The sequence below is a fragment of the Lagopus muta genome, chromosome 2 (genome assembly GCF_023343835.1).
Source record: "Lagopus muta isolate bLagMut1 chromosome 2, bLagMut1 primary, whole genome shotgun sequence".
Classification (NCBI taxonomy): Eukaryota; Metazoa; Chordata; class Aves; order Galliformes; family Phasianidae; genus Lagopus; species Lagopus muta.
In genome coordinates, this window is record NC_064434.1 from 64,616,994 (window position 1) to 64,638,089 (window position 21,096).

The 21,096-nt window shown below is 45.3% G+C and overlaps 2 protein-coding genes across 2 annotated transcripts in view; both read left to right on the forward strand.

The window, feature by feature from the left end:
- Nucleotides 1-239: 239 nt before the first annotated feature.
- Nucleotides 240-1,434, forward strand: SF3B5 (splicing factor 3b subunit 5). Its single transcript, XM_048937193.1, has one exon. The coding sequence runs from the start codon at nt 294-296 to the stop codon at nt 552-554; it is 261 nt and encodes an 86-aa protein (XP_048793150.1). The 5' UTR covers nt 240-293; the 3' UTR covers nt 555-1,434.
- Nucleotides 1,435-19,048: 17,614 nt separating this feature from the next.
- The window catches only part of FNDC1 (fibronectin type III domain containing 1), a 65,377-nt gene continuing 63,329 nt past the window's right edge, over nt 19,049-21,096 (forward strand). The window contains exon 1 of the mRNA XM_048936315.1: nt 19,049-19,150. Within this exon, the coding sequence (XP_048792272.1) occupies nt 19,060-19,150 (91 nt within the window). The 5' untranslated portion in view covers nt 19,049-19,059. The remainder of the gene's footprint in view (nt 19,151-21,096) is intronic.

Below are 21,096 nucleotides of genomic sequence, written 5' to 3' on the forward strand. Positions count from 1 at the left end.
CCTAATGGGACAGCTGTTTAGTCTGTCGCGTTGCTCCGCAGCCGGGGCGCTAGCCGGGCTCTGGGTCCCTCGCAGCCCGCAGAAGCAGCCGGCACAAGACACTCGGCTCCACCCCAGCGCCACCCAGGACTACACCTCCCAGCACGCCTTTACAGGCGCGCATGCGCGCTGCGTCCCAGCCGGCCGATATGGTCGGCGAAACCCCTTCCGCTCTCGGTTTAGGGGAGCGGAAGTGGCGCATGCCGTCCGGTGATGTCACTTCCGTCCGCCATTTGACTTGACGGGGCGGCGCCATGACGGACCGCTACACCATCCACAGCCAGTTGGAGCATCTCCAGTCCAAGTACATCGGGACGGGCCACGCCGACACCACCAAGTGGGAGTGGCTGGTGAACCAGCACCGCGACTCGTACTGCTCTTACATGGGCCACTTCGACTTGCTCAACTACTTCGCCATCGCCGAGAATGAGAGCAAGGCGCGCGTCCGCTTCAACCTCATGGAGAAGATGCTGCAGCCCTGCGGGCCGCCCGCCGACAAGCCCGACGAGTCCTAACCCTGCGCCCTGCCCACCGGCACCGGCCTCGCTGTGACTCTGCACGCCGCGGGGAGATGGAGGGAGTCGCCTCGTCCTCTTGCCCGCGTCCTGTGTTCGGCGAAGGGTGTTGGAGGGAGAAGGAAGCTCTGTAAAACGCCCGCTCTTGGACACTTTGGTTTCTCTTAGTTGCACAGATGTTTGCCCTTTGTTTTTTTAATGGGAAATAAAATCTACTGGGCATTTCTAACGTGTTGTGTGGTAATCTGCTGATAAGAGCTCTTGGTTCGAAAGGGAATACTGATATATTAATTTTTTCAGTGCAGCTGTCCAAATGCTTAACAGATAACATGATAGTACCTTGCCAGCCCTGCTAGCTGGTGCTCAGTTGCCAGCATTGTTTGTTGGGAGGGAGAAGCAGAAGTCTGTTGGCACTGAAAGGCTTTGATTTATTGTTAGCATTTCTTGAATTGAGTGATCTGTGACTAAATACAGGCCAATTACTTAAGGGCCCTTAAACTCCAGAGTGACTTTTCTTCATGGACTGTTCTATGCTTTGTCTTCCTTTTCCCTGTATGTTGCATTTTCCAAATACTTATTGTATCTATTCCAGCTTAGTTTCTTTTTTACTTATGTTTGTAGCCATCCAGTGATTAAAAATGTTTCCGTGATTCGCTGCACAAGTGAGTATGAATGTGGGGCTTAGGCACTGTAAATAAGAGTGATGTGGAGACAAAGGAAAAACTAAGCCATTTGCCAAATGACTTCTCAACATTTCTTCCTGTAAGAGAGAAAAAAAATGAGTTTGTTACTACTTTGAAGTAAAATGCCTAGAAACTCCCATGAAGTGACTTTCACTTCAGTTATATTCAGGCTGCAAACAAGATGGATGTTAGATTTGTCACCTAAAATAGGCTTTCTCTTATTGTAGTAAAAATAAAATTTGATTTCTAATAGAAAACATCAAAGTAAAACATGGCTAAAGTTGTACGCAAATTTACCAATGGCATTTTTGAAGTTGGTGATCTCAGAACTTCTGAGCAATAGATGCCTCATACTTTTTACCGAGCCTTATAAACTAAGCTGTTCAAAATGCTGCAGTAAGAACAAGAGCATTCACTCCTGAGGTCACGTTCAAGCCACAGTATCCATCTGAAGAACTCAGAAGCTCAGAAATAGCTTTTTGTTGCTGTTACACGTACTACACTGAAGGCAAAGATGAAACGATCTTGAATAAATGTAACTTGTCAGATCTGTGGGGGACTACTGCAGTTTTCAAGAAAGTAGTTTGTAGGAGTAATTTTTAGAAAATGCCTCTTCTGCACTTTTCACTGCAATTCATCTTTAAAATTGGTGTTTTCTGAAGGGTTGTGTTGTACTTCAAAATTGGTGTAGCAGAACAGCTTGAAATAGATGTGCAAGCTGGTGTAGGTAATTGAAAGAGAATCAGTTCCTTACCAACGAAGAAATATGGCTGGAATATTTTCCTTGAATGAGATCAGATACTTCAAAGTAGACATGAGATACAGTTTTGCAAAAATCAAGCAAAACTCATAAATAAAGCAAGCTTTCTCGTTGCTGTTCTAAAGCAAAGCTTAGAAACTTGTCTTTTCTGTATATGAATAGTCAGTATGCTTGATGGAAGAGAACAGAATGGGAAAATTCTGTTTCTCTTGCGATACATACATCATACCAACTCTTACATTCTTACTCTTATACTCTCTTTGGGGGCTGGGAGGAGAACAAACAAGCCAGGAACTTGAGCCTCAGTGCAGTGACTAAGGAAAGAGTGAGAGTATGGAGGCTTCTTGAATGGATTGGAAAATGGATTTGCAATTTTTCGTTAGAAGGAATACATGGATGGAAAACCATAAGCTATGCAACTGAACCCTGCAAAAAATTAGACTGAAATACATTTCAAGGCAATTTTCTTTCAGACTAAACTGCTAACAGCTCTGTCCACGGATACTCAGTACTCACAGAATATTTAAAAATGTGAGCAAGAAGGGTCGGGCACGTGGGTGGAGCTGAACACCTCCCTCCCACAGGCCATCTCTTCATGATATAAGCCATGCTGCTTTCAGGGAGAAGTCTGAGTTACACGGTGAATTAACCTGTTTGCTGGTTCTGCTGCATACATACATACATTGGGATCTCAGTTAAGCACGTGTGTCTTTTTGTGCAGTTGGGAAAAGCTTTTTGAGAGGCTATATTAAGTTCTGATTGTGAAACATTACAAACACTTTCTTAGGAACTGCAGTAACCTGAAGGGAAGTTAGTATTCCTAAGTATTCCAGTCAGACTTGGATAAAACTGGGAGAAACTGAAGAGCTTGTTTCCAGCCTTTGGCACTTCCTAAGTCTCAAACCATTTTCACAACCATTCAGGGAAGGCAGTGAACTCTCCCATTTGATACTGTAAAACTGAAAAGAGTGGAGTTAGCTGCCAAACCCATTGGGATGCACTTTTTTTTTTTTTTTTCCTCAATCCTGATTTAAAGATGAAAGATAGATAGCATTTATCTATTAAATGGCTTAGTGCTTTGCATTCTGTTCTTCTATCCAAGCAGTATGCCTTTGATTTGGCTTTCCTTTGTGTGATCTCCATCTCATTTTCCTAAATTTATGTAGCTTAATATTAGATAAAGTGAAGTGTGAGAAATATAATTTGTTTCTAATGCAGATATGCCTTGTGTTTGGCACAAAGGAATTTCACCTGTTCCTGTTCTGCCAACTATCCTGTCTTTGTAAGTTCTCTGTGGAGTAGAATGTATACATTCTATTCTGTTGATATTGATATTGATATTGATATGCTATTCTATTGATATTTTTAATTTAAAATTCTAATAGATGTTATATGGTATTTAATAACTATTTAGGTAAGAATACAATACCAAAATGACTTAGGTAAGATTTCTAAATAAAGTGAGAGCTCTGAGGATGGCAGGTGTAAGTGAGGAGAAAAGCCTGCTCACAGTGCTTTAATTATGGATTATTCAAGAGAAGGAGAATCAAACTTGGCTCTTACAGAAGAAGGATGCAAAGCTTTGAGCTGAGAGGGTTCATTTTGCTTACAAATCGGATATACTCGATACAGGGAACATTACTATAGAAGTGCACTACTACCTTCATTTTTAATTCTGTTTCTTACTGTTCTCTTGGTAATGTGTATGCCTTACATATCAAATAGAAGTGTGAGGATTAATGAGTTATCCTGGGAATTAAGAAATCTTAACAGTTTGCTCAATTTATGTATTCCCAATTTCCAATAAAAGTGAATTTTCTTTTTTATGACACCAGAGGGCAGCAAATGACAGTACTGTTCAAATGAGGGCATGCCATTACTTGAAATAAATAGAATTGTGCGTTATCTTCCAAAGTTCCTCTGAAAGAAATAGATGGGTACTTTAAAAAATTGCTAAAACTTACCAGTAAGCAGAAATGCTGAGCTTTTTCCTATGGGACTGTTCTAAGGTTCAGAACATATATCATACCTTTTATTCTGAATAGGTAAATAGAGCAATATGGAAAACCTGGTACAGTACTACAGCTCTATCATTTCGAGTACCTTCCCTTCCCTTCCCTTCCCTTCCCTTCCCTTCCCTTCCCTTCCCTTCCCTTCCCTTCCCCTTTCTTATTTATTGGAATGACAGCAGTGCCTTAGTTAACACTTGCATGGTGAAGCAATTGCACTAGTGAGTTATTTCCTGCACACAATCCAACTGAAGTAACTTCTTTCACTTTAGTTAAATTCAGCATAAAACTCGAATTTGTTTTTTAAGATCATTTAAAGAAATATTCATGAGTAATAACGGTTTGTAAACATCACACAAAGTCAGGAGGTGGTGTTTAAACAGGCTTAAAGCCTGACTGCACATGATGTTGACATAGCTGAATCACGTGAGCTGCTGTCAACAGGCTGAGATTAAGCAACTGGAAGCAAAAACAACTGAAAGTCACTTTTGCTAAAGGAAGAAAACATAATATGTTTTATATTCCGAGCCAGAAATTTTTACAGTCTGTGTGGAAAGTTTGGAGTAACAGCCTGCAGACTGCTGTGCAATTGGATGCATGCATTGCTAAGCTCACATGTGTAAGGCCTGGAAAACCAGAGCACTGCTACTAAACGGTGATTGCAGTGGTCACATGCCATGGGCAGGCTTCTGGTGGCACAGGCAACCAAGCCTTGCTGTGTCTGGTGCTTAAGTAAAATCTAGGTACTGTTCTTGTAATATCAATTAAAAGTGTTTTGTTTTGTTTTGTTTTCAAAAGGGAAAATTACCCTAATATTTTCACTCTAATAATTTTCCCAGCATTTATCAGCAACTAGGGTTAATCCCTGCAGTTGTAGTATGCATTGCGCTTATTGTGCTTGCTGTTTGATCTGCAGCATTAATGAAGAAGTGTTATATAAAGGAGGTGGAAGTGCTATTGTTAAATGTAGTTTATCCAGAGCAATGATCTCCCAATGTCATGTTCAATATCTAGATAAAATTAGTTGCATTTTAAGCATCTTTTTTTTTCCTATCCCACCTTTTCCAGAGATAGCATGCGTCCAGTCCTTAAATATCCCTTATGAAGTTACTAGTCAGACAAAATTTCCTGGAGGAATTTTTCAAAAGAAATATTTTGATGCTGTACTAAGGGATATGGTTGTGTGGGGGGTTATTAGTAGTAGGTGGACAGTTGGACTAGACGATCTTGGAGATCTTCTCCAACCTTAGCAATTCTATGATTCTTCCTCGCTGAAATTATTCTGAGAGCTAACTCAGATAGAGGGGTACAAGCAGATTACAGATCCCAAGCTGCAGTTTTCTGAAGTGTCTTGTTTCTGTAGCATTTGCATCTGCTAAGACAGTGTTGCAAGTAAAACATTCAGGCTGTAGCTTTCTGAACTAGGTTTTGAAGAATGACTAGAGCATGAAATAATCAAACAAGGAGAAGAAGATCAAGAACAGAGCATCTGGTCCATTTTGCCCCTTAATTTTGCAAAAAGTCTTCACATTAGTCAGTGTTTGAGAATAGGCCCTTATTCAATCTCTATAGAGTAGTAAAAGCTGTAATAACTAGAGGGAAATGTTTCTTTAGTATTGTTTCCTTCTGTTAAGTCTGTAAAGCATCAGACTTATGAAAAACAAACTGTGAGACATCACTGGCTGGACCTATGGAGCTGGACCTCCACCAGCTGCCCTGAGAGTCTGCCCACAGGCTGGGAAAGTAGCTTACAGCCACACCAAGGCTTTGTGGCATTGCTGAGTAGATGCAGCAGGCCTTCACACAAGTGGCACTAAAGCCCGTTGTTTAAGGAGCCATATGCAGCTTTTCACTGCTTGTTAAAATGTTTTTCTTCTAAGCAATCAGTTCTGAAGCAGCTATGTGCAGACAGATCTGTGAGCAATTTAACTTGTTGTGTTGCAGAGCTAACTCCAGCTGTCCTGGGATGACCTGGGAGAGCTAGAGTGAGCCCTTTGGCAGACAGCTCCTTCCAGACTCTGCTTTATGATTGCATTCCCAGTATTCTGACCAGTTGTTTATGAAGAGGCTTTAAGAGAAAGAAATGATCCATATGCTCATCAAGCAAGCCCCAGAAAGCAACAAGGCCTGTGGTATCCCAGCAGCAGCACAGGATGACTGACTTGGAGGAATGTCAAGACATGGGGCAATGCAAGGCTACAGGCCTTGTAACACTGCTTACTTTCAGGCTAGGACTTCCCAACCTGAGCATGGCACTTGGGTGTTCAATATATTGGGCATCTGGGTCTGGATCTTATTCAGCTTTTGACATCTCACCTGGAGCTTCCCACTGAATTCTAGAGAGAGTTTCAAGTCCTCATCATCACTCTGGGTTAGATCTTTGTCTGGCCTCTCATCTCTGCTCATGAAGTCTTGTATCCCGCTGTTGAGTCCCAGCCTGTGGCACCTGGAAGACCATGGTTGATCTTGTAAATTTTTGTGGTTGGGAGGACCTTCACACTTCAGAGGGCAGCTGCAGCTTTTGCTGGCCTGTTTCTTTCCCCTGCCAGCTGAGCCCTCTCTGATTTGCCTCCTGCTGAGGTACTACTGGGTGCACAAGGTAAGTCAAATGACTGACTGTTTTTTCTCCACATTTCCTTCTTTCTGCTTTTCCTGGGGACAATTCTCATGTGACCCCTTCTCTTACTCTGTCTTTTGCCTGTGTTTTTCCTCTCACTTTTTTCTGTTAGCAGACAGCATAGCATTCCAAGCATTAGCAGTGTTATGCTACTGCTTGATGTCTCAGCCTAGCAACAGCTCCTGGTGCTGATACCACTGTTTCTGTCTTTCAGTGATGTTAGAAGAGAAAGGAAAAAAAAAACAAACTTACTTTGGCCAAGCCTGTTAACCTATGACTAATTGCTCTAATTTGAGCTGTCAGCAAGCAACTGGTTTGTATCAGATGCCCCGAGGAATAATCTGGGGAAGACTGCAGTTCCAGATAAATTCCATATATATATTTTGAGATACACATGCACAAGAATCACAGAATCAGGCTGGAGACTCTCCAGAGCTGAATTTTCCTCCATAGTCACTTGATGAACAATGTGCAGCTCTAATTGCTTTTTGTGCTTGTGGTGTCCCAGGAGATCATCCCAAATCCTCCAGTCAGACCCCAGTCCCACAGAGCTAAATGCAAATTCCACAACGGCAGGACCATCTGTCAGCTCCTCCCAGAATCATGGCTCATTTGCTCACATCTCCCAGCTTCTCCAACAAGGAAAGCATGATTTTACAGAGAAAGGTGGCCTTCAGAAACTGGAGCAGTTAGAAGATGTCAGTGTGAAAGCTAGAAGGAAGTATTTCCCCTCCTCATGGGTCTTCTGTGGCTGGGAGAGGGAGCACTAAGAGAAGGAGAGGAGTGGTGAGGGCAAAGCCCATTCCCATGGCACCAGGCTATGCAGCCTGCAGCCTGTGTGCTGTAATGGAAGACAGGCTCAATGTCCCAAAGGATGACTGGATCCAGCCCTTCTCCTACCTTCCCAAAAAACACATCCAAATTGCTCTTAGAAACAGTTTAATTTTCATTATTTTCTCTCTTGCAGCATAAAAAACCACAAAAAAAAAAAAAAAAAAAAACAAAAAACAAAAAAACAACCAGAGAGCCCTTGGCCTTTGAGCAGCAGTGGAAGAAAACTTCATGATGGACTGACACTGTGTGTATATACGTGTACATTATACGCAGACTGGGCCAACAGTTGGATAATGTATTTTTAAGTGCTACTGCTTCCAAGCACATCTTGGCACACCTCAGATATTTATCTTTCATTTGCTAACTGAACGGAAAACTGGTTTGTCTTGAAAATCTGTTTTCTAGACACTGTAAATTGTGGCTCACAAAAACATGCTGTTCCCAAGGATGCAACTTTGTTTTCATTTCACACTGTGTGGATGTTCTGTGGATGTGAATAGCCTACAAACAACTCCCCTCACCTTCTTTAAGAGCACTGCAGCAACTTCTTGGATGTGCCAGGAATAAGCATGTGCCAGAAACCAAACTTGAAAAGGACAAGGATCAGCACTGCAGACAGCAGAACTCAAGCACTCATAAGCAACCGTAGCTCTTGTCATGTTGATTTTTAACCTTGTTTTCCAACTAGCCAATATAACGCATTAAGATTGTTGTACCCACTGGGAAGGCTACTCTTCCATTGTGATTTCTCCTTTGTTGTCCTGTCACCTAGAGGAAAACCCTGTCATATTAATATCTCCTTTCAGATTCCAATCCTTCCTTAAAATATTCACTGGTAATAATGTGAAAAAGAGCTGCCACAGTTCCTGCTTTTCCCACCTTTCTTCCCAGTACAAGTGCATAGCTCCCTTCTGAGACCTGTGGAGTAAGATCACCTCACTGATGTTTACTGTTTGTTTGCTGATGAGCCAGGGAACACCACATCAGTAACATCTGCTGGGGCTGCATCTATTGCAGTGTGCAGAAAAGAGAAGTGGTTGACAGTGAGCAACATGAGACTTAAGGCTATGGGGTGTTGCCTGGGAAGCATTCTCGGTCCTTGGAGAAACTTTAACATTTCAATGTGTGTTTTTATTCGCTTTAACAAAATAAAAAGAAAAAATGCTGAAAGGTTTTGTGCAGCAGGGCATTTCAAATTGTTTTGTTTAAAATAGCTGAAACATAAAGTTTATTTAATAGCATGACAGTTTATACCAAGTGATGAACACGGAATGTAAGACATTAAAACCTCTTGAAATAAAACACGATGATGTTTTTTAAAACCTTCTTGTTGATATTTTGGTGGAAATCAGTGTATTTACTAAAATACTTAAGTATACTTAAGGCATTTTACTAATTGAATACCACTGTCTTGTAAAAATTCTCCAATTTTATTTAACCTAGAGCCATATCTCATCCTGCTATTTAGCCATTCACCAGAAGGTGGGGCTTAATGTCTTGTAAATGTACTACAATTATAATAGTTTTTACTAAGTCTTTTGGATTTGAGGGCTTGAAATCTGTCTTCTCTCCACCAGTTTTGCAGAGGAAATCCTTATGGATGATCATTTCACTGGACCATTAAACCTCAGACTCAGGAGTGTTAAATAGCTTGTCTAATCCCAGAACGATCTAATAAAGCAAAAATATTATCAACTAAGATATATTGAAGTCCGGAACATTTGTACCAACAGCACAAACAATTGTGTCACAGGAGATGCTACCAATTTTTTTCAAGTTTACTGGGAAATTAATGAATGGAAAGAGAGGAGTTTTGCCTCATGTTTGTGCCCCAGTGTTAGCAGGCTCTGGGCACACTGTGGATCTGTGGGTCACAAAGCAGCTGGCCTGATCCCCACATGGCCAACTGTGATGTTTGTGTGAATCTTGGTATCACACGAACTCTCCAGAAAGCCCTGTCTGATGCTCACTGCTGACTAGCAATGGGAAGAGCTCCTGTACCAAGGCATTAACTCATCAACTTCAATCATACTGCAGCAGTGGAAAGTCCATTGGATGGCATGGATCCAGATCCCACCGTGCCTCAGGAATAAGTGTCTCAGATATTGAATGTGAATCAGTTCTCTGTGGGGCTGTCAGGAGGATGGGTGAGTGTATCTACAGTGACCCGTGTTACTAGGATGCTGCACAGCAGCAGTCTGTACAAGAAGGAGCTTTCTCAGTGCTTTCTCCTTAGATGCACAGTGCTGCTTGAATCTATTCATGTTCATGTTAGATCATGCTTAGGTAGGTAACTGGAAGTTGGCAATCTTTAGCTAGTTACTTTATATATGTGCTTCGGAATAAGTCTTCATCCTGATCAGTACTTGACTAAAGCCAGAGCATATCCCTCAGCTTCCTCAGTGGTAGTTTGGGTGGAAGGAAAGCTTTCCTCTTTGGATGATGCAGGGGTTGAGTCAGAATAGCGTTTGTTCATCACCCTTTTTACAAACCAGAAAGATGCAATTTGGATTCAGATATTTTTGGGGCAAGTTCATTTAGACAATTTTCCTGGAGGACATGGGTGAGATGAGGCACAGATTCTTTCCCTGTCTGCATATTTACAACAAAATACTTTCAACTGAAATTGGGTGACCAGAGTAGCTACTCTGCTTAGCTGGAACTTACATCACAGCCATAGAAAAGTCTGGTTTGAATCACACACTAATTTTACTAGGCTAGTGTCTGATTTTTGGCAATGGCCAAAGACAGAACCTAGACAAGAGGACAGAAAATAAAGCCAGTATAGAGTGATTGTTTCCTGCACTACTCATCTGAGCAGCAGTGATCTCCAGCTAAGGGATTCACCAAACAAGATGTGACATCTTTATATTTGATTGACCTCTTAGAGATTTTTAGCACCTCAGGTGGCAGTTTTCTTGGTTCCTCTTTGTCCCATGTCTGAATTCCCACCACTTCAATTTAGAAACACTGTGAAAAATGTTTGGCTCTAATGAACACACTGGAAATCAACTTAGCATTAATTACAACAGATTCCTTTTGTTAACCACCTAGGTACTGGCTAAATTGATTAGTAAAGATCTAGTTCTTCCAGTTTTCATCATTCATCAACCATTCACTTAAGCAGTTAAAAAGCCAGAAATTCAATATATTGAATCAGAATCAATGCTTCAGTGTCCTCTTCTGAAAAAGAAAAGAGCAATCATTTTCTGTACTTCCAAACATTCCATCATTCCAAAAGCTCTTGTCTACAACAGTTTTATCTCCATTACAACTAGTGTGTAGTTGTTTAAATGTGAAATCCCATTGGATATTTAAAACATTGCTGTTTTTCAGCAATCAATAAACTCCTAGCAGTACTGGCATTGAGCTGAAGTTAACCACAACTGAGAGTGAGGTTAACACATCAAACTAACTTGCTCAGGAAGTTCTTGAGACAAATCTGAAATGCAGTGTTCCTGTCTGGCAGCAGAGGACAAATTAAGCATTTTTCTTTGCTTTTAAAATGCATTTAATTGCCAGCATTCTCATGGGGGAAATGGGTTTATGAGAAGAATTTCCATCAAAATTATCTTTGTACCTATTTCCCTAGAAAAGAGTTGATTGTCCTTTATTTTCATAACTTCTGTGCCAAACATCCCAAGTATGAGGAAATATTGAGTTTTGCATCCCTATTGCAACAGCAGTTTCCCTTCAGGCAATCTCTTCTACCAGAAAATTCATGCCAATTGCCTTTGCAGTGCTGTTTAGATGGAGCACTGCCACCCAGTTCTGGTGCTGCCAGTGCTGTACTGAGAGTGAGGCTGTGTTCTTCTGGCTGTTGTACAGCAGGAGAAATGAGATGAACCCTGCCAAGAGGTGCCTACAGGAGAAAAGAGAAAGACATACAATAGCTGGGCACCAGAAACTGCTAAGAATCAACCATGATGTGGTCTTTTTATTTTTAAACTTGGATGCATGCAGAAGTAATTTAGATTACCTGGAAGTATAAATGTTACGTGGATTACTTAAATCCTGTCTCCATCCATCTGCACAGGTGTTCTCCATTAAGGTGAGAATGACTTAGCTGTTGTTATCAAGACAGTTTCACTTCACTGACCATAGTACAACTCTTTCCCAAGCTGGTGCTGCAGGTGGGAAGTCATTCTGCTTTAGACAGGGTGTGAAATCAGGGAGCTGAGTCCCTTCTTTAAGAGATGAGACAGGAAACAGCCCTTCATGGCAAATTTTCACATGCAGAAGTTTTATATGGTAGAAAGCAAGGAAATGCCAAAGGCTGAGGGATGACAGATGCTAAAAATGGCCATCGAGGAGAGAGTCTGAAAGGTGAAAAGAGGAGCTAGTAGGTGCTGGGAAGCAAAAGGGTAGAAATGAAGAGAAAATGATTTAGAGTAGCATTCTGAAGGGAGTATGCACAAGAGCAATCAAAACTGGGAAAGAGAAAGGCTGTGAAATGATGTGAGTTAAGGAAGATTTTAGAGAGACTGCAGAAGGTGAAGAAAACTGAGACATAGAAGCAGTTTCATCCAGCAGTAGAAGCACTCCTTTCATGTAAAGGAGTGAGGGGAATTAGTGGAATCTTTTACTGACTTGCCAGACACAGGAGACAGTGCTAAAGTGGATGCCATCATCACATCCAAGCAGATCAATAGCAAAGTAGTCCATGGCAAAAGCAAGATCTGTTTCAGGGAGTCTGAAACATGCAGATGCTGGGCAAATCAAAGGAAAAGGGCAAAGATGACAGGTAATCAAATGGACATCAGTGAGGAGGTGAGAGTTGGAGAGTTAGGAGGTAATGAGGTAAAGGAAAGTCAAAGCTTGAGAGAGAACATCAAAAGGTTATCAGGGGACAGCAGTGCCAGGATGGGGCCGGAAGAAGCACTGGATGAGTGGTGATTATGGGAAAAGAGTGAGGAAGAGCGGGTAAGCTCTGGAATCAGTTATAATGAGAAGAAAAGTCCAGCAGCTTCTGTCTCCCTGGCGCAGAGGACTGGACCTGGTTGCTGAGAAACATGTAAGAGGGAAAAGGAAGAAGTAGAAGGAAACAGTGATATAGTATCATCTGAGAAGGAGGGATGAAAACTGAAAAGTGAGAAAATTTGACTGGGCAAAGGGAAAATGAGATATGACAAAACCACAGTGCTGGAGAAGAAAAGGGCAGTGGGTACAGCAGGAGGAGAGCTTCTGAAACTGCAGTGTCATCACTGACTTCTGTGGCCAGGCTGAACTTCAACTCCCTTCACAGTACCTGGATACCAATAGTTTGTAGTCCACACTCCCAGGCCAGGTATCTTAATAAAAGTACCTAATCCCTGAGGCAGAGAAATAATTTAATCCGTACAAAGCTGGAAGATAAAGCACCCTGAGTAAGATAAATGCTGCGGAAGAGTTTTGCCAGGGTGGCCTTGTGCCCTGTTTCCAAACCAGCCCTTAAATCATGTGGAGATATTGCTTGTTGGGAATATCTTTCTCCAAAGACAGTAACAGCAGGGCTGTCTCCTCTGAGCTCAGGGAACTTCACGTGCCAGCCAAGCATCCCTCTTCTTTCTGTGCCATGGGCAGAGCTGGAGCCTGTAGCAGGGCTCTCCAGCCCCACCGTGCAGCTCCAGCTGTGCCTGTGGGGTGTGCTGCCCTCCCAGCTGTGGATCCAACGGTGACACCACCTTTTGGCCAAGGAAAACTTAATAGGTGCTGAGCTCTAACAGCTGAACGCCAGCAGTGCTTGCTGCCTAGCACTTTAGCAGAAACATCCAGCTATTGCAGGGTGGTAGCCAGGGCTGGGGGTGGGGATCTGGCCTTCCTCATGGCCCTGGTGACAGAGAAACCATTCATGAAGAAATTGGGCACAACTTGTCAATGTTTGGGGGGTTGGCTTATGCAATAGCAGCATTGTTTCCAGTCTCTAGGCTGACACAGAGATTTAGGCAATGGAGCTCCTTATTGTTTGCCCAGGGGGACTCTTTCTGAAGAATAAAGGAAAGCACAAGCATCTTAGTGCTGCAGAAGATTTGCCTGAATTGTGTGAAGAACCAGGGGCACTGTGGCTGAGTCCCATGCACAAACTGTGTGGAAGTGAATAGCCCTGGTCAGGATCCCCCTTTAAAACTAGTGATACTCAGCCTGTGCTGTGCATAGGATAATAGGTCTGAATCATACTTTTTTCCTTATGGTTACCATGTAACATGATTTGAAGCTCCTCTGGAAATGTTGAATTGAAAATATATACAACATCAGAATTTTTTTTTAATTTTTTTTATTTTTTTTTTTTATTTTTTTTTTTTTATGGAAGGGGAGGGAAGAGAACATTATAGTTTTGTGAAGGGCTCTTAACTTAGAAAAAAGTTTTCCTGTCTATGTATTTAATGAGAAGTTGTGTCCGGTATTGTTGTAAAAAATAGGGGTTTTGTACTCCAGAGTTTCCAGGAAAATGAGTTTTTTAGAGGGTGCCTATCAAGAGTGGGCTTGTCACTTGCTTCCTAGTGGGGTGGAGGGGGACAGTTAGGGAAAATGAGCATGGACAAATTGCTAAATTAACAGAATTTACATGGGTCATGTAGACTTTTATGGGCATTGGGAGATAAGTCCTCTGAGACTTTCAGTTCCACAAAGCATCGCTAATCTTCACAAAATCCCTACAAATATGGAGCCTGAAGAGATGGAGAGAACAATCCCCATGAGTTCCAAGCCTGGAAAAAGCCCATTCCTCACAAGAGTGGAGCTCCTTGTCTCTGGGCTGGCTCCCTCTGAGTTGCTGGCCCTGAAAAGAGTGGTGAATATGGGCAGCTCCTTCTGTGTCCTCAGTGCTTCCAATTTCTGGCAGAATGCATAGCTCCTTCTACAGGACTTAGGGGGAGCTCCCTTGGAGCTGTGATGGAAACCAATTTATTTTGGCAAAGTGGCTAAAGTTGGGGTTTTGTGTAGAGCCCTAAACTCTGTCCCTCCTTGAGACTGTTCTTCAGTGTTGTCTCGATGTCACCACCAGCTTCATTGTGGAGATATGAAAGACAATCAAGAACAACAGCCTTGAAACTTGGAGGGCCTCTCCAATTAACTGATCTTCTGTTGCTGAGGGTTCAGTGCAGAAGTACAAGGCATCTTTCCCCATTTTAGCAGCAGCTACCATTGTGTTTAATTTGGAAGAACATAGAGTAAGAGTGGCCAAGGTGACACATTTTTTGTTAGACTGCTGCTTGCCAAGACAATGCTTACTGGACTCAATGCTGACTGTGAGTTTCAGCAGTTGAAATAACCTTAAACCCAGTTAGTCAAGTTTGACTCTCTCATGATGCCTGTCATTGGATTTCAAGTCAGTCAGTTTTTCTCCTGATAGTCCCCAAGGTGTGAACATTCCTCTCCAGGCATCACTCTGGCATAGGTCCTATACCTCTGATTACTGTATGCTCCAGGCAGGCAACAGCAACACTTGGGTTTGTTAAACTTTAGGGTTTGCTGCATTTACCCACCTAATTTTTGACTGAGCTGTCAATCCCAGAGCTAGACTTGGGTTTTGTGAAACCTTGCTAGAGCAAAGGAATCGTGTTCTTGAGGCTTTAAGCATAAATTTTGTGAACACTTTCAGAAACAGATCTTGCGTATTTTACTGCTGACTATAGTGCTGAAAGGTGTCTGGTGAAGTAGTAAAGATTATAACTCTATATGGTTGAATTATATCAACACAATCTTGTAAAGAAAATCACCAAGAGATGAGGAATGGGGAACCATGTCATCACATGCTCACTGTCATGACAAATCACATTTTAGAATAATACAGTGCTATCTCTATATCAATAAACATTCAAAGGTAATCATTCATTTATTCTAGGAGCAGAAGCTGTTTAATAAAGGGGAGCAGCATGCTCTTACTACCACTCACTCTCATTGTGTTGGATGAGTCTCTGTACAGATGAAGCACTGGGAGGAAAAGGAGGAGAATTGGGATTTGGAGGCAGCTGCAGCAGTAACTGAGACACACCTCCATAGATGGATTGATAAAAAAGAGAGAAAAAGAACCAAATGAAAGAAGCTTAGAATAAACAAACTGATATAATGAACTTCAGGAAATACACTGAAGGCAGAGTTGTTATTTTAGATCTGTGACTGGAGTTTGGGTTGGGCCTATGGCAGTAACTAATTTTTCAGTGTCTTTGTCAATACAGTGAATTGGAATTTGTTCAGATCAGCTACAGAGAATACTTTTTGGATCTTTCTTCCCTGGAAGAAAAAGCCAAAAAAGACTGAAAGGAGATGCTGCAGGAAAGTGCTTCAGGAAGGCAAGAGGAGTGTCAGGGTAGGGCTGTGAGCTATGGGAAGGAGGAACATCCAATGGAGCACAATGGCAGCAGTGCCAGGCATTTGGGTCCTGCATCAAAACATCAGGGTTTCTGTGATCAGGACAGCATGGAGAAGACGTAGTTGCAGACACGAACAACTCAAAAAGCAAGAAATGCCAGCTCCACTGCTGTCTGAAAAACCATGAGCACTGTGTGTCCACATGCAGACATTGTTTGACACAACCGCCTATTCTTTCATCTCTGCTTAAATGAATCTATGAGATGGGAACAGGAACCTAGACTACATTGACATTCCACCAAACAACTCACTTTAACATTTTACTTTTCAGAGGCCTGTGCCTCTACCACCTGTGTGTACACTGATGCTGAAGGAGGACAATCTGCAAGGAAGGGGGTGCTTACCAGGTGCTCACAGGAGTGTTAAGTGGCTAGAAGGCAATACCTGGCTCTCTTTCATCCTGTTTCTCTCCTCTGCAGCTGCTAGCCTCCAACAGGACTGTGCTCTTCAACTCAAAAGCATTAAGTGATTGACATCAGTTTTCTGTTCATCTTGAAGTGAGATAGGTGCTAAGGCTTAATAAGTACAGGTAATTCTTGCACTCCTCTCAGGTTTCAAACAAATTTCTTAATGCTGTGATGAAAACCATTAGAATAACTGCTCAGAAAGTCCTTTAATATAGCAGTCATATTTTCAGGTGTGTAAGTAAAGGAAACATTACTGTAGTTCATGAAAGCTGCTGTGTTCTCACTTGCATCCAGAATGAGACTGCAGCTTGTGTGGAAGCCAGCTCTCAGACAATTGCCAGGTGCCCATCCTACAGCCCACACTGCCACCTCCAAAACCACACCAATGCTGGGGCTGAAACCTGCTTGGTTCTGTCCAAGTCCATGCTCCGGATTGCACAGGATATAAACTGTCCAGAACCCTTGAGGTTTCCAGTAAATATCTGGGCAATTTTGCTCATTAAAGTTTTTCTTTAATGTGCCTCTGTCTGTCTTCTGCTTCTAAACCTGCCTTTGTGATCCCGTGGGATTACCACTCTTACCCAAAGATGCTGCAGATATCTTTCTTTTGCGCTGCTGACAAAAATTCTGGAAATCAGCAGTGAAGAAATTTGTCTGCCAAATGCACAAAGCTGTTTCATTACCTCATAATTAGCGGAGCGCAAAAGGGGATCAAAGGAGATGAGACAAGAAGCTCTGCTAGAAGCTAAGCTCTGCCAGCAAAGGATCTGCTCCAGTGAGTTTTTCAGAAATTCAAAAAGCAGGCTCCCAGTGCTGCATCTTCACTGCTCTGGGGCTTTCATTGATAATTTGCCTGGCTGCACATAGCTTGGAAGAAAAATGTTTGCATAAAGAAGAGAGGAAGAATCAGCAGTTCCAAATATCCCTTGTCTTGGTTTGGGCTATATGTTAATCCCAGAACTTACAGAGATGTCAGTTGGGCTAATGGATAATTACAGCAAACACCTTTACTGCAGAAAAACAAATTCCACATTACCATAGGAACAAATCCCTACTCATCAAAACGTGTCACCCTGCTTGATTCGTAAGTTATTCACCATCTCAGTGCAGTTCTGCCTTTCCAATGAAAGACCTCACTGATGTGCTGCACATGCAGGTGGGCTGGGAGGGCACTTCCATCGGGACAGATGGCCGCGCTGCTGCCCTCTACCTGTGCTGGATGCACTTGCATTGGGCAGGCGGTGAAGAAAGATGAAAGAGAAATGCGAAGCCTTTCAGTGGGTATGTGGGTGCTTGAGGAAGTGCTGAGTCTGTATGCCTGCCTTGCCAGCTACCGAGCATCACGTTTGCTCTTGAGGGCAAGTATCTGCCCGTCCATCCCACCCATATCCCTCGATCTGTGGAGCCGTGGCATTCATAATGAGTCCTCTGCTAGGGGAAATCAGGAAAAAAGTAACCCGTCCAAAAGGAAAATGGAAGTGAGGGGTGTGGGTATCACAGTCCTTGTCTGCTAAGCACAAACCAAAGCAAAACAAACGTCCAGCTCTGTGCACCAATCCAGCAGGTGCAACTCCCAGATGACTGCCTTGTCCGACACCTTCACAAACAAACATCTTTGCTGCAGGTATCAGGCAGGATTTGGTCTTTTCCAATCCTGAGATCCCGGACGCTGGGATCTGGATCGGAGGTGGTACTTGTGCCCTACCTCCAGCTGCCAGAACCCTGTCATCTGGAGGCTCCTTTCCTGCTTGGTAGGCAGCTTTGCTTCTAAAAGTCTCTTCTGTGATGTAGCAGTGAGGTTCTGGAGGAAATACTCCAGGAGTATTGAAAGGAGTTTTTCTGAAGACCCCCCACAGCCAAGGGCTGGGATCAGGTCCCTTGGCTGGTCAGTACTGCTGTGCCCATCTAACACACAGTCTGGGACTCCAGCTCACTCTTCAGCTACAGCTGCCACTTAACCATGGCCACATCAGGGCACAGGAGTCACTTTGCTGGGAAGCAAACTGGTACGGTTCTTTGGGGGGATGCCCCCAAACTGAGCAAGGACTAGTGGGCACCACCCCCAGTATAGCAGTGCAGTGTCCCCAGGGCATACAGCTCGCAGCGTTCTGCCATAAAACCACAAGCTGCTGTCTGTACTTAATTTCTGGCACCTGAGGCTTGAGAGGAACCGAGCACTGCTGTCGGCAGCACAGATCGCGCCGCGGCGCTCCCTTGAGCAAAGGCTGCGAGCAGCTCGGCACTGAGCAGCAAGCAGAGCGGGGCCCTGGAGCAGTACCCCAGACAGCAGAGGTGCGGGTGCGGTTTGGCAGCGCGGCCCCCGCAGCTGCCTCCAAGCCCATCCTGCACACGCTGCAGTAGCACTCAGGGCGGGTGTCTGCATAGGGCAGGTGCGAAGCAGGGCGTTTGCTTTGCTTTGCTTTGCTTTCTGCTTAGCAGGCAAGGACTGTGATATCCGCACCCCTCTCAACCATTTTCGTTTTGGTTGTTTTTGTTTTTTTTCTTTTCTTCCTTAGTTCCCCCTAGCAGATGAGCTATTAACGATTGCTACGGCACTGCGGATCTCGTCTGGGTGCAGGCGGGAGGGATGAGCACCAACCTGCGGATGGGAGAAGGAGGTGTCGGACAGCCCGCACGCCCCGGGGCGGGACGGGACGGACCGAGGGCCAGGGCTAGGGCCGGCGGGGGGCGGAGGGCAGAAGCCCGCCTCCGCGGGGCCGCCCCGCTGCAGTGTCCCGGCAGCCCGGGAGGAGGAGACGGCGGGGCGCGCAGGAAGGAGCGGGGCAACCCCGCGGAGACGGACGCCGGGCGGGCGGCAGCTCCGCGCCCCGCCGCTCCCCGGCCCCATGGCGGCGCCCCCCGCGGCCCCGCCGCAGCCCCGGGCCGCGCTACTGCCGATGCTGCTGCTGCTCGCCGCGCTGCTCCCCGCCGCCGCAGGTAGGCAGCACCCAGGCACGGGCGAGTCAATACCCCGCGTGGGGCCGCACCTGTCGCCGCCCCGCGTCTCTGTCGCTCCTCAGCCCGGGCGCGTTCTCGCAGTCCCGTAACTGCGCGAGGGGCTGCGGGTGGGCAGCCCCGCGCCGAACGTCCCTCCGGGAGGAGAGCCGAAAGGAACGCGGTGCGTTCCCTCGGCCCCGCGGGTCGCACCCTTGCACCCTCGGGCAGTGAGCGTGGCTGGGAGCGCTGCCGCGACCCGGTGTGTGACTGATGGCGCTCCGGAGGTGCGCGCTGCGGATCCCCTCCAGCCTTCCCTCGGAGGTGCGCACAGCGCTGCGGCTCTGCCGGCACCGTCGGCCCCGCGGAGCTGCTTCAGCCCCTCATCCCGTTCCCGAGACTCCTGAACGTGAGGAGAAGGGAATGGGGCGGGGAGTTGGTGTGCTTGGGGCATGGGCAGTGTCTGTGAGCAGTGTCACAGCCCGGGAGGGGAGACAGCCAGATGCCGAACGCTGCCTTCTGCTCGTCCGACTGCAACGTATGAAGTGGTTCTGGGGGAGGCTGAAGCCTGTGGGAGTAAATCCATCCCTGTTCCCCTTCCCTCGCTTTGGTGCTCCCCTGCTGGGAACCGGTCCCAAATTCACTCCGCGTTTGGGAGCCGTTGCCTTGAACTGTGCCCGGGGGGCGGGGAGGCTGCCTGAGCTCCGCGAGGGGGGACCGTGGCAAAGGGAGGGAAGGAGCCCTGCATTTTTGTCTGGAAAGAAAGAAAAGGCTTTCTCATCTGGCCTTGCACTGGCGCCGCAGACGAATTCGGGCAGCCCCTTGGGCCAAGGAGGCGACAGAGAGGGGCGTCGCGGCAGAGCCGGGCTGCGGGAGATGTGGCTGTGCGCTGCCCAGAGAGACCCTCGCTGCCCGCTGCCAAATCCCGCATGTGGAAAGGTGCCGAGCTCTTACTGACAGGCAGATGGAGAGCTGTCCTTCTGTGGGAACAACCCCTTCTTGGTTGCTCTCATACAAAGAACGCTGAAGCACCTTCCGTGGTGGACGGCGAGAGAAAATTGGGAGGAACGTTACGAAGCTGAGTTCAGACGGAGAGCCTTATTGACAGCAGAAGCTGCTCTCGTGCTCCCTCCATGTCCAGACTGTGTGACATACACACAGAGAGCTGTGAGGTCTCAAAGGGAACTTTCCACTTCATTTGACTGTATGCAGTGTATCTTCTCAGCTATTGAGGATGATGCTGTAATGGTCTTAACTGTGTAGCTCTGCACTAGCCTCTGGGTGTGCAGAAGTGTGAAAGCCCTGGTGCTGCTCAAGTGTGTAATTCCAGCGCTGCAGGCAGCACAAAGACCATGGCTGTCTTGATGTGTGGTTAAGGAGATACTTGTAGAAGCTGGGCTACGGAGGAGTAGATCATGGCACAGAAAAAGGACATGATGTACACTGTGCCTGCAGAAGGAACGGGATCCTGTCTGTATGATCCGGTGTACTGAGTGTGCATTCATATAGACAGCTCCCCCTCATGTACGTGCAGTGCCTGACGTTGGCATTTCTCATGCAGGGCACTGAAGTGGTAAACGTGGCTTCTGAGCTCCTGCTGCCTGCAGGTTCTCTGCTGTCTTCACAACACTGAAGCAGAGCAGTATTCTTACCAGGCTCCATTCCTGGTGTATTGGGGCTGTGGCTTTTCTGGCTGACAGCTGGTCCCAATGTCACCCAGCTCTCACTATCACTGGAGATAGGAGTGTGGCTGAGATGTCATGAGGATATGCTGCTACCAGGTGCTGTGTCCCTTAAGTTGGCACTGGTGCAGTTCCCTCCCTGGAAGTCCCACTCATCTCTTCTGCTTTCAGTGCTGTGAAGCAGCAGCTGTTTTGCTGATGTTACACCACAAAGTGCTTTTACTCCCCTGAGGAGGAGTGTGGCTCATGTCTTCAGAGCTGGAAAGG